At 35.9% G+C, this 18,243-nt stretch overlaps 1 protein-coding gene across 1 annotated transcript in view; it reads right to left on the reverse strand.

Annotated features, from left to right (window-relative positions):
• Positions 1-18,243, reverse strand: part of LOC116637752 (A disintegrin and metallopeptidase domain 3-like) — a 145,093-nt gene that overhangs the window by 123,581 nt on the left and 3,269 nt on the right. Inside the window, 2 exon segments of the mRNA XM_032413245.1 lie at positions 9,652-9,730; positions 14,217-14,272. Of these exon segments, the coding sequence (XP_032269136.1) occupies positions 9,652-9,730; positions 14,217-14,272 (135 nt within the window).

Below are 18,243 nucleotides of genomic sequence, written 5' to 3' on the forward strand. Positions count from 1 at the left end.
CTGTTTTTGTGCCAGTACCATACTGTCTTGATGATGACAGCTTTGTAGTAGAGCTGGAAGTCTGGAATTGTGATGCTGCCAGCTTTGCTTTTCTTTTTCAACATTCCTCTGGCTATTCGGGGTCTTTTCTGGTTCCATACAAATTTTAGGATTATTTGTTCCATTGCTTTGAAAAAAGTGGATGGTATTTTGATGGGGATTGCATTGAATGTGTAGATTGCTCTAGGTAACATTGACATCTTCACAATATTTGTTCTTCCAATCCATGAGCATGGAATGTTTTTCCATTTCTTTGAGTCTTCCTCAATTTCTGTCATGAGTATTTTATAGTTTTCTGAGTACAGATCCTTTGCCTCTTTGGTTAGATTTATTCCTAGTATCTTATCGTTTTGGGTGCAATTGTAAATGGGATCGACTCTTTAATTTCTCTTTCTTCTGACTTGTTGTTGGTGTATAGGAATGCCACTGACTTCTGTGCATTGATTTTATATCCTGCCACTTGACTGAATTCCTGTATGAGTTCTAGCAGTTTTGGGGTGGAGTCTTTGGGATTTTCCACATAAAGTATCATATCATCTGCAAAGAGTGAGAGTTTGACTTCTTCTTTGCTGATTTGGATGCCTTTTATTTCTTTTTGTTGTGTGGTTGTTGTGGCTAGGACTTCCAATACTATGTTGAATAGCAGTGGTGATAGTGGACATCCCTGCCGCATTCCTGACCTTAGGGGGAAAGCTCTCAGTTTTTCCCCATTGAGAATGATATTCGCTGTAGGTTTTTCATAGATGGCTTTTATGATATTGAGGTATGTACCCTCTATGCCTATACTCTGAAGAGTTTTGATCAAGAAAGGATGCTGTTCTTTGTCAAATGCTTTTTCTGCATCTATTGAGAGGATCATATGATTCTTGTTCTTTCTTTTGTTAATGTATTGTATCACGTTGATTGATTTGCAGATGTTTAACCAAACTTGCAGGCCAGGGATAAATCCCACTTGGTCATGGTGAATAATCCTTTTAATGTACTGTTGGATCCTATTGGCTAGTATTTTGGTGAGAATTTTTGCATCCATGTTCATCAGGGATATTGGTCTGTAATTCTCCTTTTTGATGGGGTCTTTGTCTTGTTTTGGGATCAAGGTAATGGTGGCCTCATAAAACGAGTTTGGAAGTTTTCCTTCCATTTCTATTTTTTGGAACAGTTTCAGAAGAATAGGTATTAATTCTTTTTGAAATGTTTGGTAGAATTCCCCTGGGAAGCCATCTGGCCCTGGGCTTTTGTGTTTTGGGAGATTTTTGATGACTGCTTCTATTTCCTTAGTGGTTATAGGTCTGTTCAGGTTTTCTATTTCTTCCTGGTTCAGTTTTGGTAGTTGATACATCTCTAGGAATGCATCCATTTCTTCCAGATTATCTAATTTGCTGGCATAGAGTTGCTCATAATATGTTCTTATAATTGTTTGTATTTCTTTGGTGTTGGTTGTGATTTCTCCTCTTTCATTCATGATTTTGTTGATTTGGGTCCTTTCTCTTTTCTTTTTGATAAGTCTGGCCAGGGGTTTATATATCTTGTTAATTGTTTCAAAGAACCAGCTCCTAGTTTTGTTGATGTGTTCTACTGTTCTTTTGGTTTCTATTTCATTGATTTCTGCTCTGATCTTTATTATTTCTCTTCTCCTGCTGGGTTTAGGCTTTATTTGCTGTTCTTTCTCCAGCCCCTTTAGGTGTAGGGTTAGGTTGTGTACTTGAGACCTTTCTTGTTTCTTGAGAAAGGCTTGTATTGCTATATACTTTCCTCTTAGGATTGCCTTTGCTGTATCCCAAAGATTTTGAATAGTTGTGTTTTCATTTTCATTGGTTTCCATGAATTTTTTTCATTCTTCTTTAATTTCCTGGTTGACCCATTCATTCTTCAGTAGGATGCTCTTTAGCCTCCATGTATTTGAGTTCTTTCCGACTTTCCTCTTGTGATTGAGTTCTAGTTTCAAAGCATTGTGGTCTGAAAATATGCAGGGAATGATCCCAATCTTTTGGTACCAGTTGAGACCTGATTTATGACCTAGGATGTGATCTATTCTGGAGAATGTTCCATGGGCACTAGAGAATAATGTGTATTCCGTTGCTTTGGGATGGAATGTTCTGAATATGTCTGTGAAGTCCATGTGGTCCAGTGTGTCATTTAAAGTCTTTATTTCCTTGTTGATCTTTTGCTTAGAGGATCTGTCCATTTCAGTGAGGGGGGTGTTAAAGTCCCCCACTATTATTGTATTGTTGTCGATGTGTTTCTTTGCTTTTGTTATTAATTGGCTTATATAATTGGCTGCTCCCATGTTAGGGGCATAGATATTTACAATTGTTAGATCTTCTTGTTGGATAGACCCTTTAAGTAGGATATAGTGTCCTTCCTCATCTCTTATTACAGTCTTTGGTTTAAAATCTAATTTGTCTGATATAAGGATTGCCACCCCAGCTTTCTTTTGGTGTCCATTAGCATGGTAAATGGTTTTCCACCCCCTCACTTTCAATCTGGGGGTGTCTCTGGGTCTAAAATGAGTCTCTTGCAGACAGCATATCGATGGGTCTTGTTTTTTAATCCAATCTGATAGCCTGTGTCTTTTGATTGGGGCATTTAGCCCATTTACATTCAGGGTAACTATTGAAAGATAGGAATTTAGTGCCATTGTATTGCCTGTAAAGTGACTGTTACTGTATATTGTTTGTGTTCCTTTCTGGTCTATGTTGCTTTTAGGCTCTCTCTTTGCTTAGAGGACCCCTTTCAAGATTTCTCGTAGGGCTGGTTTCGTGTTTGCAAATTCCTTTAGTTTTTGTTTGTCCTGGAAGCTTTTTATCTCTCCTTCAATTTTCAATGACAGCCTAGCTGGATATAGTATTCTTGGCTGCATATTTTTCTCATTTAGTGCTCTGAATATGTCCTGCCAGTCCTTTCTGGCCTGCCAGGTCTCTGTGGATAAGTCTGTTGCCAATCTAATGTTTCTACCATTGTAAGTTACAGATCTCTTCTCCCGAGCTGCTTTCAGGATTTTCTCTTTGTCTCTGAGACTCGTAAGTTTTACTATTAGATGTCGGGGTGTTGACCTATTTTTATTGATTTTGAGAGGGGTTCTCTGTGCTTCCTGGATTTTGATGCCTGTTTCCTTCCCCAAATTAGGGAAGTTCTCTGCTATAATTTGCTCCAATATACCTTCTGCCCCCCTCTCTCTTTCTTCTTCTTCTGGGATCCCAATTATTCTAATGTTGTTTCGTCTTATGGTATCGTTTATCTCTCGAATTCTGCCCTCGTGATCCAGTAGTTGTTTATCTCTCTTTTTCTCAGCTTCTTTATTTTCCATCATTTGGTCTTCTATCTCACTGATTCTTTCTTCTGCCTCATTTATCCTAGCAGTTAGCACCCCCATGTTTGATTGCACCTCATTAATAGCCTTTTTGATTTCTACTTGGTTAGATTTTAGTTCTTTTACTTCTCCAGAAAGGGTTTCTCTAATAACTTCCATGCTTTTTTCAAGCCCAGCTAGTATCTTTAAAGTGATGATTCTGAACTCTAGATCTGACATCGTACTAATGTCCGTATTGAGTAGGTCCCTGGCAGTTAGTACTACCTCTTGTTCTTTTTGTTGAGGTGATTTTTTCCGCCTTGTCATTTTGTGCAGAGGAGAATAGATTAATGAGAGAACAAAATGCTAGCAGGGTAACAACGTCCCCAGAAAATATACTCTAAACAAATCAGAAAAGACCTGAAGCAGTGGGAAAAGAAAGGGAAAGAGAGAAAAAAGAAAAAGAAAAAAAGAAAAAAGAAAAAGATAAAGATAAAGATAAAAACAAACAAAAACAGAACAAAACAAAACAAAACAAAAACAGAATGTGATCAAATGTGATCAGGCTGGTTTATAGATCAGTGCCACACACTAGATTTTGGGTGTATTTTGGTCTGTTAAAATAAAGTGCCTCCCAAAATTTTAAAGAAAGAAAAACTTATATATGTACAAAAATAAGGGTTGATATGATGAAGGGATGGAATATGACTGTAAAGATGGAAATTATAAAAAATTTTATAAAAGGAATTGATAAGTTGTTTGAAAAAAGAAAGAAGAGGATTAAAAAAAAAAAGGGAGAGAATGTGATTAGGCAGAGGAGTAGAAAAAAACCATACACTAGAGATTTAGAGTATATTTTGATCTGTTAGAAGAAACTATCTCAAAATTTTAAAGAGAGAACAACTTATATATATATGCCAAAAATAAGGGTAACTACTATGAAGGGATAGAATATGACTCTAAAAATGAAAAATAAAAATGTTTTTTTAAAAAAGGGATTGATAAGATGTTGGTTGAAAAAGGGAAAAAGAAAAATTCAAAAAAAAAAAAGAAAAAAGAAAAAAAGACGGTTAAAAAAAATAATTAACTTTGAAAGACTAAAGAATCATGGTAAAAAAGCCATGGATTCTATGTGCAGTATTCCCCTAGCGCTGGAGTTCTGCCGTTCTCACTGATCGGTAAACTTGGTCTTGGCTGGCTGTTCTCGCTGATCTTCTGGGGGAGGGGCCTGTTGCCGTGGTTCCCAAATGTCTTTGCCGGAGGCAGAATTGCCCCGCCCTTGCCCGGTCCTGGCTAAGTAATCTGCTCGGGTTTGCTCTCAGGAGCTTTTGTTCCCTGCAAGCTTTCCGTACAGCTTTGGAGGCAGAGAGTGAAAATGGCGCCTCCCAATCTCCTCCCCAGAGATGCCAAGAACTTGGGGCCCGCTCCTCAGTGAGCCCCCAAAGAAAAGCAGTCAGTCACTCCCGTCTCCCCGGTCTCCGGCCGCACTCCATGCTCACCCGGCCTGTGACCGTGCGTTTCTATCTCTGGCACCCAACCCCGGGTGGAGTCTCCAAACCTAGCAGATCCCCGCGGTGCGCTCCCGCACCTCTCCTCCCAGGGGAAGAAGGTGAGTCTCCCCGGATCTGCCACTTGTTGGGTCCCTACTGGAGGAGCAGTGGCCCGACTGTGCCGCGGATCACGGTTTATGGCAACCCCGAGCTGAGAGCCCGCGCCTCGGCTCCGTCTCTGCAGCCAGCTTCCCTGCTCCGATACCTGGGAGCTCTGCCACACTCAGGCACCCCCGGTTTTCTGTGACCCCGAGGGTCCTGAGACCACACTGTCCCGCGAGGGTTCCACCCCCCACTTAGCCACCAGAGTGACGTCCCTCAGCGGAGCAGACTTCTAAAAGTTCCGATTTTGTGCTCCGCGGCTCTATCACTTGCCAGAAGCGGTCGATGGAGGCCCCTCCCCCGCCGTCTATCCTCCCGAATATCGCCTCAGATTCACTTCTCCGCACGTCCTACCTTCCAGAAAGTGGCCGCTTTTCTGTTCAGAGAGTTGTTGCTCTTCTTTTCTTCGATCTCCTGTTGAGTTTGTAGGTGTTCAGAATGGTTTGATCCCTATCCAGCTGAATTCCTGAGAGGAGACGAAATCCAGGTCTCCTACTCCTCCGCCATCTTTCTCCGCCCCCTCAACTAAATACTCTTTTAAGAAACTCATTTCAAACATAACATAGGTAGACTGAAATTAAAAGAATGGACAAATATGTATCATGTGAGTATTCATAAAAATAAAGCGAAGTGGCTTTATTAATATCAGACAAAGTGGACTTACTAGTAAAAAAATCTACTTGGGACAAAAGGAATCGTTACCTAATCATAAAAGCCCATCAATCTGTCCAGAAGACATGGCAATCCTAAATGTATTGGGCATCAAACAACAAAGCTTCCAAATACATGAAGCAAACACTGATACAACTTAAAGAGAAAGACAAAAAAAAAAAAAAAAAAACCCACAATAATGATGAATTCAATATGTATCATACAGTTATTGATAGTATTAGACAGAAAATCAGTAAAAATACAGAACTGAACAACATCAATCAATATGACCTACATGACATTTATGGAAGATTCCAACCCAAGAGCAGAATACACATATTTTTCAATTTTCCAAGAGCATTCATTGACACATATAATATACCGGATAGTAAAGCAAACCTTCACAAATTTAAAAGAATTGAAATCATACAGGATATATTTTCTAACCATAATGAAATCAAACTAGAAATCAGCAGACAAGGACAACAGGAAAAATCTCCAAACATTTGGAAATTGAACAACACACTTTTTAAAACTCCATGTGTCAAACAAGAAGCCTCAAAGGAAATTTTAAAAATACATATAACTGTATCAAACTGAAAATAAAACATACTATCGTAGGCTGCAGCTTGAGCAGTACTGAGTAGGCAATTTTAGTACTAAAATGCTTACAACACAAAAGAGGAAAGGGTCACAAATTGGTAATGTTTTTCCCTCAACAAACTGGAAAAAAGAAACTCAAAGAAAAGTATAAGGGAGACAACAATAAATATAAGAGCTAAATGCTATGACATTGAAAATAAGACAAAAATATAGAAAAGGCAAGAAAAAGCTGGTTCTTTGATAAATTCAGTAAATTGGAAAATCTCTAGCAGGACTGACGAAGAAGAGAGAAGACAGCCACCATCGATGTCAGAAAAAAACACTCCTATAATCATTAAAAAGATAATAAGGGCTATGACAAAATTACACCCCTAAATTCCACACCTGAGATGGAATGGACCAATTCCTTAAAAAACCACAAACAACCCAAACAATACATATGAAACAGATAAACAAGATATTCCTGTAACTATTAAATAAACTGAGTCGGTAATTAAAAAATCTACCCTCCCACACACACACACAAGTCCCCAGGCCTTGTGAGGACACTAAAGAATTTTACCAAACAACTTAAAAATTAGCATGTTCTTTATACAACATCTTCCAGAAAATAAAACAAATTTGTTTTATAGGGCCCGTATTACTCTACTACAAAAATTAGACAGTCAGTACAAAAAAAGAAAACCACAGACCAGTATTTCTCATGAACTTTGACAAAAAAAAATCCTCAAGAAATTATTAGCAAATCAAACCCAGTCATGGATAAAAAGAATTATCCACCAGGACCAAGTTGTAGCTTTTCTAGATATGCACTATTGTTTTAATATCTGAAAATCAATCAGTGCAATCCGTCATATCAAGAGGCTAAAAAAATCATATGATCATATCAACTGATACAGAAAAGTCATCTGATACAATTAAACACATACCCCTTGATGGGGAGTGGGAAACTCTTAGCAATCTAGAGACAGAGAATTTCCTCAAATTTGTAAGGAATATATTATAAAAAAAAAAAAAAAAAAAAAACCTACAGCTAACATTATCCTCAATGTGGAAAGAATGACTATTTTATCCCTAAGATGGGGAACAAGGTAAATCACTCCTGTGATTCAGCACAGTACTGGAAGTTGTAGCAAGCATAGTAAGGCAAAGCAGAGAGATAAAAAAACATACAGATTGAAAAGGACAAAAGAAAAATGTCTATTTATAAAAGACACATCTATGTAAAAAATCTCAAGTAATCTTAAAAAAAAAAAAAAACATAAAGTATGTGACTTCAGCAAGGTTGTAGGATACCGGACCAACACAAATACATTGCATTTCTAGATAACAATATGTGGAAACTGAAATTCAAATACAATACCATTTACATTTGATCCAAAGAAAATGAAATGCTTTGGTATAAACCTAAAAAAACTATGTACAGGATATGCATGCTAAAATTACAAAATGTTATTGAAAGACATAAGGAAAAAAGATCAAATAAATGGAGAGTCTCACTGCATTCACAGGTTAGAAGACTCAACATAGCAAAAATGTCAATTCTCCCCAAATTGATCTACAGGGTTAACACAATGTCTATCACAATCCTAGCAAGTTTGTTTGTATCCATGAAGTAATTTAGCCTGAAATGTACATGAACAAGCAAAATACCTATGATAGTCTAAAAATCTGGAGAAAGAATAAAGTAGGAGGAATCACTGCAGTCTATATAAATGCTTAATTTACAAGTAAACTAAAGAAGACAGCATGGTAGTGGCAGAAGTATAGACACATAGAAGAACTGAACAGAATAAAGAACCCAAAAATATATCCACAAAAATATGCCCTACTGACTTTTTGACAAAGATGCAAGAGCAATTCAATACAGAATAGCCTTTTGTATCAATGATGTTGAAACAAATAAATGCACATCCTCAGTCAAAAGAATTAACCTTGATCCAAATTTCACACCTTACACAAAATTATCTCACAGTGGACATACAATTAAATGTAAATAAAACTGTAAAACTTTTAGGGGGAAAAAAACATAGAATCTTCAGGAACTAGGGATAAATGGAGTTCTTAAGTTTCATACCCAAACTTCCATTCATAAAAGGAAAAGTTGATAAATTAACTCTCATCAAAATTAAAAATTTCTAACCAATGGGAGACCTTATGAACAAGATGAAAAGACAAATTGCAGACTGGGAATAAATATTGACAAACCACCTATCTGGCAAAGGATTTGTATTTAGAATATATAAACTGCATAAAAATCAACAATAAAAAACCAACCAACCCAATTAGAAAATGGGTAAAGGACATTAATAGATATTTCATTTCATGAAAATATATTCAACAATACTGGACATTAGGGAAATGCAAATTAAAAATTACATGAGATATCACTATACATCTATCAAAATGACTAAAATTTAAAAAGATTTTAAATACTGATCAAATGGTGACAAACATGCAGACCCTTTATCTTTCCTACATTTCCAGTGGAGATGTAAAATGGTACAGACACTCTGGAAAATAGTTAATAATTTATTTTAAAAAAATAAACATATACTTACCATATGACCTGGCAATCATATTCCTGGGCATGTATCCCAGAAAAATAAAAAATTATGTCCACACAACAAATTGCACATGCATGTTCATAGAAGCATTACCATAAATAGTTAAAGATTGGAGAAGGTAAAGTGTGAGAACATGTAGACCTGATGTTTCTTTGTGGGAATGTGATTGTTCAGAAATTTAATTTCTTTTTTTATGCATATATTTTTTATTCAAATTCAATTAGCCAACGTATAGTACATCATTAGTTTTTGATATAATGTTCAATGATTGATCAGTTGCGTATAACACCCAGTGCTCACCATATCACGTGTCCTCCGTGATGTCCCATCACCCAGTTACCCTATCCCCCATCCCCCTCCCTTCCCCCAACCCTGTTTCCTGGAGTCCAGAGTCTAATATGGTTTGTCTCCCTCTCTGATTTTTTCCCAGTTTTCCCTCCCTTCCCCTATGTTCCTTCTCACTATTCCTTATGTTCTAGTTATGAGTGAAACCACATGATAATTGTAATTTCCACCACTTCCTACACTGCTCAGGTCCTATGACATCTCAATTAAAATGACTCTGTATTTAGGGGTTTCTTATTCTTAGCTCCTTAACCCACTTTCTTTCTCTCTCAGACCCCTACTAATACTTCTGATGGTTTAAACAATCTTTTTCGATAAGAGATTCCAGAGTTCCAAATTTGAAAAGTAATTGTTCTGGTCAATCTGCCTTCATAGTAATTGATATTTGGGCTTCTGATGTTTGCCCAATAATTCTGTGGGGCAGAAAGCGTTCCTTTTCTTCCTGCCAATGGCACCTTAATGATATAAAAAAACATAAATCTACAGAGCATAAAGGAAAACTTACCTTTATAAATGAAGAATCTGGATACAATGTTCCTGATTTGTTGTATGCATACACCAGGAAATGAGGGTCTAAAAATGACCTAATTCAACCAAAGTAATGACACTTCATTGTAATAGTAACATTAACATTAACAAAAGCAGAATCATGAAATTAAAATTCACTTTCAATTTTACAAGCTCAAATATCCAAAACTTAAATGGACTCATCTCTTCATTATCTCATTTGCCTTCTGATAGCATATTTTGTATAAGAAAAAATACTAAGCAGTATAATCTATAGCAGTAGGGACATCATAATGACATAGATTTTTGTACACTAGAAACCAGGACTTCCGGATTCCCATGGCAAAATTTTCTTTTAGATTCAACAATCAGTAAATCTCATGGCATAAATATTTGCTAATTTGTTAACATTTGCTAACCAGTAGCCATATTGATAAACAAAAAATATATGCTTTTTCCATTAGTTTTCATGAAATTATACTGTGGTGAGAACAACCCCACAAATTCTTAATGCCTCAAAACAATAATGAATGTTTCTTCACAAGTTTATTGCAGGTTCAGCTCCACACAGCGTTCATTCTGGAACCTGGGAAAAGACATACCTCCTACCCCGTGGAACATGCCTTTCTTGTAGCAGAAGGAGAAAAGAAATTGTAGAAGCATACAATAGTTCTTAAAGCCTTTGTTTAGAAGCAGAAGACTAGTGCTTTGCTCACATTTCATAAGCTACATGAATCCTACAGACAAGCCTCATATAAATGGTACCGAAGAGTAATCTTACAGAGAAGATAGTGATTGTTATGGAACAATCTGACCCCAGGATTTATTGCCGGGAAACCGGGGTTTCTCAAGGATTCCAAACACCAAGAGGCAGTTCAAGGCCAGAATCAAAGAGGGACCAGAGCACTCACGGAGTATGCACATTCACCACTACTTCTCTTTCCAGACCTGCTTCATCTTCTCTCATTCCAGACAGCTCTTCCTTTTTCTCAATTCAAATTACAAAACTAGAGAGCTTCCCAGAAAAAACACAAAACAAAACAAAACACTGATATTTATCAGCTCATAGTCCACATATATTCAAGGGCAACACCAAATGACACGGGTTGCTTTAGGAGCAAGTACCTGGAACATGAATTCTGGCCCAAGGGCAGAGCCACGTATTAGTAACTAAGCATGTCAATGGAGGTGGTGGAAATGGGAATCCAGAAACATCTGCCAGGAGAAGGAAAGTCAACAGATTGCTGACAAGCATAATTAAAAGGATAAAATTTAGTTTGCAAGTTCACTCATCCTGGGTCTTCAAAAGTATACTTTTGCTTCTACACAAAATAACAAAAAAGTCTGCCTTAATCAATGAATTAATAGAAATACACATGACCACTTAATGGAAAAAACAACATCTGATATAAGGAAAATGAACAACAAAAGGGTGGAAGGCAAACTTAAAAGAAGTTCCTAATGAAGTTGAATGAAGAAATTGGTTAAAGAAAATAATCATTATCTCAAGAAAAGTTTAAAAAGCTAATAAGCTTTCAGAGCAGATCTTTTCAAGAAAAAAAAAGACACTCTGAAACTAAAATGATGACTCTGAAACTAAAATAAATAATTCAATAGATGTGTCAAAGAGAATTTGTTTGCTGAGAACAGAATTAGAGTCCTAGCCAATAAAAAGAACATATTTTGCTAGTAAAAAACACAGCCAAAATAAAGATCTGAAAATAGTTGGAGGAATATCCATACTATAGAGGGCAGATCCATAAGACCCAGGATGAAATTATAGATTTCCATAAAATTTTTAAAAATGTGTGGTGATTTAAAACCAAAATGAAAAATTAAGGGATTTATTCAATTGTGAGAACAAAAGGGACATTTGCAGATATGCACAGATTCAGAAAGCATGCCATCTGAAGAAAATAATCTGAAAATAAACAATACCTAGGTCAGCATAAAATTGCAATAAAAGGAAAAAATAAAAAGGAAGCAGTAATAAAACTTGGAAAATGCAATATAGTTGTTAAGTAAGTAAACTGAAAGCATTGGATTTACATCTTAAATGTAAAAAGAATTTTAAAAATACTATAGGAATATTATAATACAAATTCAGGATGTGATAGACACAAGTGAGGAATCTGGAAACCTATAAAAGAAAATATTAGTATAATGATTATATGAATATTTCATTTTTATAGCAATAAATCCCACAAACAAAGGAAGAAGACAGTCAATAGGCTGGATAGCATATTTGCAACATATAGAAGAGATAAAGAGTTAATATCTACAATAAAAAAAATTCCCACAAATTGATCATGGGAAAAAAAAGGAAGAAAAGCAGAAATGTAAGCCATAGATTGAAAATAAATAACCCAAAACAAATGAATAAAAATGAAAACCAGAAAGGAAAACAGAAAGCTTAGAAGCGATTCAATTAGAATAGTCAGTAAACATTTGAAAAGATACTACATATTATTAATAATCAGGGAAGTACATATTAAAATAACAATAAAATAGCATTTCTTACCCATTAACAAAAATAAGTGAGTGAAGATACTCATTTTATTGAGAATGTAGAGAACAGAAATGTTTTTGAATTATTCGTCTGAGTGAAAACTGGGATAAACCCTCTGAAATAAAAATTAGTAGCATATAGCACTCTTGAGAATTGGATCATTTATAATCCATCAATTTCACTGGTGCCCAGAACATCATGGCCAAAGATATCCACAATATGGCTTTTCTTACTATAAATACATAAGTGGATAAATAATAAATGAGATATATTTATTGGATGGCTACAATCAATGAACTCATTCTGCACAAATCGGTATAAATGACTCTCAGATAAAAATGTTATGTGGGGCGCCTGGGTGGCTCAGTCAGCTAAGCGTCCAACTCTTGGTTTTGCCTCAGGTCATGATCTCAGTGTCATGAGATTGAGCCCCACTAAGGCTCAGCACTGGGCATGGAGCCTGCTTAAGATTCTCTCTCTCCCTTTTCCTCTGCCCCTCACCCCCACCGCCACCTCACAGGTTCTCTCTCTCTCAAAAAAAAAAAAAAAAAATGTTATACAAAATGTTGCACAAAAAGTACAACCACAAAACCAGAACCACATAATAAGTATCTACTGTTCACACTTCTGGGTCATGAATGAGTAGCCATAATAATTCTGTAAATGGTGGCCAGGCTTGCTCAATGGTCTGGAATTCAGCTGAATGTTGGCTGATTTAGGGAATGATTAGGTCAATATAAAAAATATTAGATTAATATAAACTATGGCCTTTGTGTAATAATTATGTGTAGGATCATCAATTATAACAAATACATCACTCTGGTGGGGCATACTGATAATGGGGAGAGACTACACATGTGCAGAGGTAGGGGGCATACAGAAACTGCCTGTGACTTCCACTCAGTTTTGCCGTGAACCTAAAACTGGTCTAAAAAATAAATATTAAATTGGAAACAAGAAACAGGAAAAGGCACATAGCCAATAATTGTTTAGAAAAGTTTTTTAGGGAAATATAAATTGACACAAAGATGCGATATATTATTTTAGCACATCTTGCAGGCTTTTGAAAATCTAAACTGCTACTGTCTTTTCAGAAACTAGCAGTATCTCTCAAAATCCTAATACAAAATGCGAGTAATGAGGAAGGTTGTTGTGAAAATTAAATCAGTTACTACATGCAAATCGCTTAGAAATATGCCCGGCAATTGGTATGTGCTCCATGAATGTCAGTTACTTTTGTTGTTTTTGTTGTTGTTATTATTATCACTATTATTACTATTATTCATACTTCTTGATCCAGAAACCCATTTCTTGGTATTAAGCCTACAAAACAATATCTATTGCATAAGAATATACATATAAGGATGTTTATTGCAGGACTCTGTAGTGACAATCCTTGGAAATAACCTCATTACCTATCAACATGCCATACTACAGACTGTTACCTGTTAAAGAATGAGTTAAGATATATACATAGAGGAAGAAAATGAACACCATTATTAAATAAGACCTGCCAACTGTAAAACAGTATTTCCATTTCTCTAAAAACAAACCTTCTTGGTAGGTTTCTACATATTTTATTTAAAGGAAAGGTGAAATTTAGAATATAAAATGGTGGATAGAGAGATACAAGGTTATTAACATTGGTTTCCTCACAGAGTGAAAATTTACGATATTAAAAAAAATGGTATAATATCAAGTAAAATGTTTAAAATCATAGAAATGTATAAAATGACATGACGAACAAAATTAAACATAGACAAATAAAATTATTGCCTTAATTGTTACAGTTGTGGCTATAGTTTAAAGAGTTACATAGACTAATTTTCATTTATCTGGTATACATTAATTTTGTATCATGAAATTAAAATTTGGCTCAAATATTGGATTTAAAATCTCAAGATGAAGACTTGGAATTCTAGTCTGACTTGAATCACAAAGATGTAACATATTAAATATAATAGTCATGCTCTTGTTTAGGCTCAAATAAGGGTAGTGACTATAAAAATTTCAGAAACTAAAACAACTGTATAAAAAGAAGAATGTCCACTTACTGTTTTTCAAGATGGAGAGTGTACATTTTCCGGTCAATTTTGATGGCATAAGTGACCTACAACAAAGTATTCAAGAAGAACTTAATTATTAGAAATACTGAATTCTTAAAAATCAAAAGCCAAAGCTTCTTAAAATGTATTTACTCTTTCACTGAGACATAGATCATATCACACATCTCAAAATAATATATACATATATAATATAGACATATATAATTGTAATCTTCCTTCAATCTTGGAATGTATGACAGAATTAATCCTAATTAAATTTAAATAAAAATTAAAGAATCTCAATTTATTTCAAAACTAAGAGCATTAGTCATAAAATTTCATAATGAAATTTTAATTTAAAATGGTTACATTTAAAAATGTTGAGTAATCTTTGAAGAAACTTGAATTTTATTATCTTTTTTTTACTTTGCAACTTCTAGCCCAAATAAATTGAGAAAATGAAGATACAACCTGTGTTGTTAATCTTCTCGGATTAAAGGAAGTATCCCTAACTCTAAGAACACTCTTCTCCCTGTCCTCTTTAGGAATTGCCTCAGCTACAGAGGGTCACCTCACACCAAGTCACAACTTTCTGAGACAGCCCACATGTAATGAGAAGCCCTCTCATCCCAACTCCAGATATTGATGGGCCATGCTAGCTTCACACATTGTTGAGACTTGGTTGAGTCTCCATCTCCCCTTTCCTGCTTCCTCCCCTCCCCTTCCACAGGGCCTCATCACAAGAGCATACCCTAATAAACTGCCATCACAGGAATCTTCTCAAAGACTGCATCCCAAAGAACCCAATCTGTGACATCATCATAAAACATACACGTTCTTCACCGCATAGCACATGGTCAATGCAGGTAAATTTTCCACATTTGCAAAGAATGTGAATTTTGTCATTGGGTACAGTTTTCTGCATAAGTCATTTTAAACCTTCTCATGTTTAGTCTTCTGTAAGCCTCAGCTATTGAAAAAATTGTGTTGGGGCATATGGGTGGCACAGTTAGTTAAGCGTCTGACTCTTGATGTCGGCTCAGGTCATGATCTCAGAGTTGTGAAATGGAGTCCCATGTCCGGCTCCCCACTCAGGGCAGTCTGCTTAAGACTCTCTATCCCTCTGCCCCCCCACCTTCTCTAAAATAAATAAATGAAACTTAAAAAAAAAAAAAGATGTGTCAACATTTCCCCAAATTATTGTGATATTATTTCTTTCTCCTTTTAATCTGTAGTTTTCTTCATTACATATTTTGAATCTTTGTTGTTGGGTGCAAACAGGAGTAAAATTAACAAAATTGCACACAATTATAAAGTATGCCTCTATGTCATCTTCAGAAAATGACTCGAATTTGGGGTTGTAATTTCTTCAATTTCATCCATTATCATTTAATATACATTATGATTTAGGATTTCTTCTTCAACCTATGAATAATGTAGAAGTGTATTTTTAAATTTCCATATACATTTTAAAACTTTTTAAGATTTAACTTAATTGAATTGTTACCAGATACTGTATTGTCAATATTTGATTTTTAATGTTTTTTTCCTTTTGTCAGTGTTGTTGAACAATCTGCATATTCCGGAGAAGAATATACATTATTGCTATGGAGATAAAGCCGAATTATAGCTGGATTAGAAAAACACTATCTTTACTTCTGGGGTTGCCTAGAAGTCTAGATGTTTCTGACTCTCAGCTAAGACAAAGGCAGTGAGATTTGTAAGGTAATTTCTAGGGTTCAAAAACTCTCTTGCCCAAGGTTAACTTCTTTAGTGTTTCCCTACCTAGTTTGACAAAGCTAGCTTGGCTACTGTGTCACTGAAAGCTTTTTAAGGAGTTCTCCAAAAGCCAAAATTCCCCCCCTAAGTCTCGTTACTTCAAGCCAGAGACTCAGCATGTTCCAGAAGCACAGAGATTGGGTTCATAGGGATGTTTCTTGAATTCCTGATATTTGCCTGAATTATCTTTCTCTTGCTGCATCATATGCTGTCATTACATAAAAGCCTCATGGTGATACCCTGTAGAGTCTAGTTAGTCTCAACGAATAGCATAGAAGGGAAAAAAATATATTTATTGTGACGGGTTCACTTCTATATAAATCCATCAAATAAAATATTATATTGTTCAAATTGTCTTTACGAATCTTTTTACAATTTGTAAACCAATATTTGAGAAAAGATCTATGAAAATGGATTTGAAAAATTTAAAGATCTATGAAAATGGATTTGAGAATTACTCCCTCTTGTGCAATCAGTTCTTATATATGCTGAGAGCATTTTTAAATACATACAAACTTAGAATTTTTATATGTTCCTAGTGAACTGAATATTTTATTAAGTAATGATGTTTATCTCTCATAACATTTAAAAATTTAAACTCTCTGGATAATTATTTTTGGTGTAATACCTTTTATGAACACATAATCACTGGATTTTTTGGTGCCATAAAGGGAGACAGTCACACAGACCACTCAGTCTATAAAACCTGCCCCAGTGTCTAACAATTTTCCAGTTAACAATTCAATGCTCCTCTTAGCTCTGGCCACTGAGATTCCAATCCTTGGATTCCTATCTGATCCTGGTGTGTCTTTTTTTTTTTTTCATTTTATTATGTTAATCACCATACATTACATCATTAGCTTTTGATGTACTGTTCCATGATTCATTGTTTGCGTGTAACACCCAGTGTTCCATTCAATATGTGCCCTTTTTAATACCCAACACCAGGCTAACCCATCCCCCCAGGCCTCTCCCCTATAGAATCCTCAGTTTGTTTCTCAGAGTCCATAGTCTCTCATGGTTCGTCTCCTCCTCCTGCTTCATTTTACCCTTCCTACTATCTTTTTTTTTTTTTAAGATACAATGTATTATTTATTTCAGAGATAGAGGTCTGTGACTCAACAGTCTTACACAATTCACAGCACTCGCCATATCACATACCCTCCCCAATGTCTATCACCCAGCCACCCCATCCCTCCCAGCCCCCACCACTCCAGCAACCCTCATTTTGTTTCCCGAGATTAAGACTTCCTCATATCAGTGAGATCATATGATACATGTCTTTCTCTGATTGACTTATTTCGTTCAGCATAATACCCTCCAGTTCCATCCACGTCATTGCAAATGGCAAGATTTCGTTCCTTTTGATGACTACATAATATTCCATTGTATATATATAACACCTCTTCTTTTTTCTTTTAATTTTTTATTGTTATGTTAATCACCATACATCATTAGTTTTTGATGTAGTGTCCCATGATCCATTGTTTGTGCACACACCCAGTGCTCCCTGCAGAACGTGCCCTCTTTAATACCCAACACCAGGCTAACCCATCCTCCCACTCCCCTCCCCTCTAGAACCCTCAGTTTGTTTTGCAGAGTCCATCGTTTCTTATGGTTCATCTCCCCCTCTGATCTCCCCCCTTCGTTCTTCCCCTCCTGCTATCTTCTTCTTTATTTTTTTTTCTTAACATATATTGCATTATTTGTTTCAGAGGTACAGATCTGTGATTCAACAGTCTTGCACAACTCAGAGAACTCACCATAGCACATACCCTCCCCAATGTCTATCACCCAACCACCCCATCCTTCCCACCCCCCACCACTCCAACAGCCCCCAGTTTGTTTCCTGAGATTAAGAATTCCTCATATCAGTGAGGTCATATGATACATGTCTTTCTCTGATTGACTTACTTTGCTCAGCATAACAACCTCCAGTTCCATCCACATCGTTACAAATGGCAAGATCTCATTCCTTTAGATGGCTGCATAATATTCCATTGTATATATATACCACCTCTTCTTTATCCATTCATCTGTTGATGGACATCTTGGCTCTTTCCATTGTTTGGCTATTGTGGACATTGCTGCTATAAACATCAGACTGCATGTAACCCTTCAGATCCCTACATTTGAATCTTTGGGGTAAATACCCAGTACTGCAATTGCTGGATTGTATGGTAACTCTATTTTCAACTTTTTGAGGAACATCCATACTGTTTTCCAGAGTGGTTGCACCAGCTTGCATTCCCACCAA

Source organism: Phoca vitulina, unplaced genomic scaffold (genome assembly GCF_004348235.1).
Source record: "Phoca vitulina isolate PV1807 unplaced genomic scaffold, GSC_HSeal_1.0 scaffold15, whole genome shotgun sequence".
Lineage (NCBI taxonomy): Eukaryota > Metazoa > Chordata > Mammalia > Carnivora > Phocidae > Phoca > Phoca vitulina.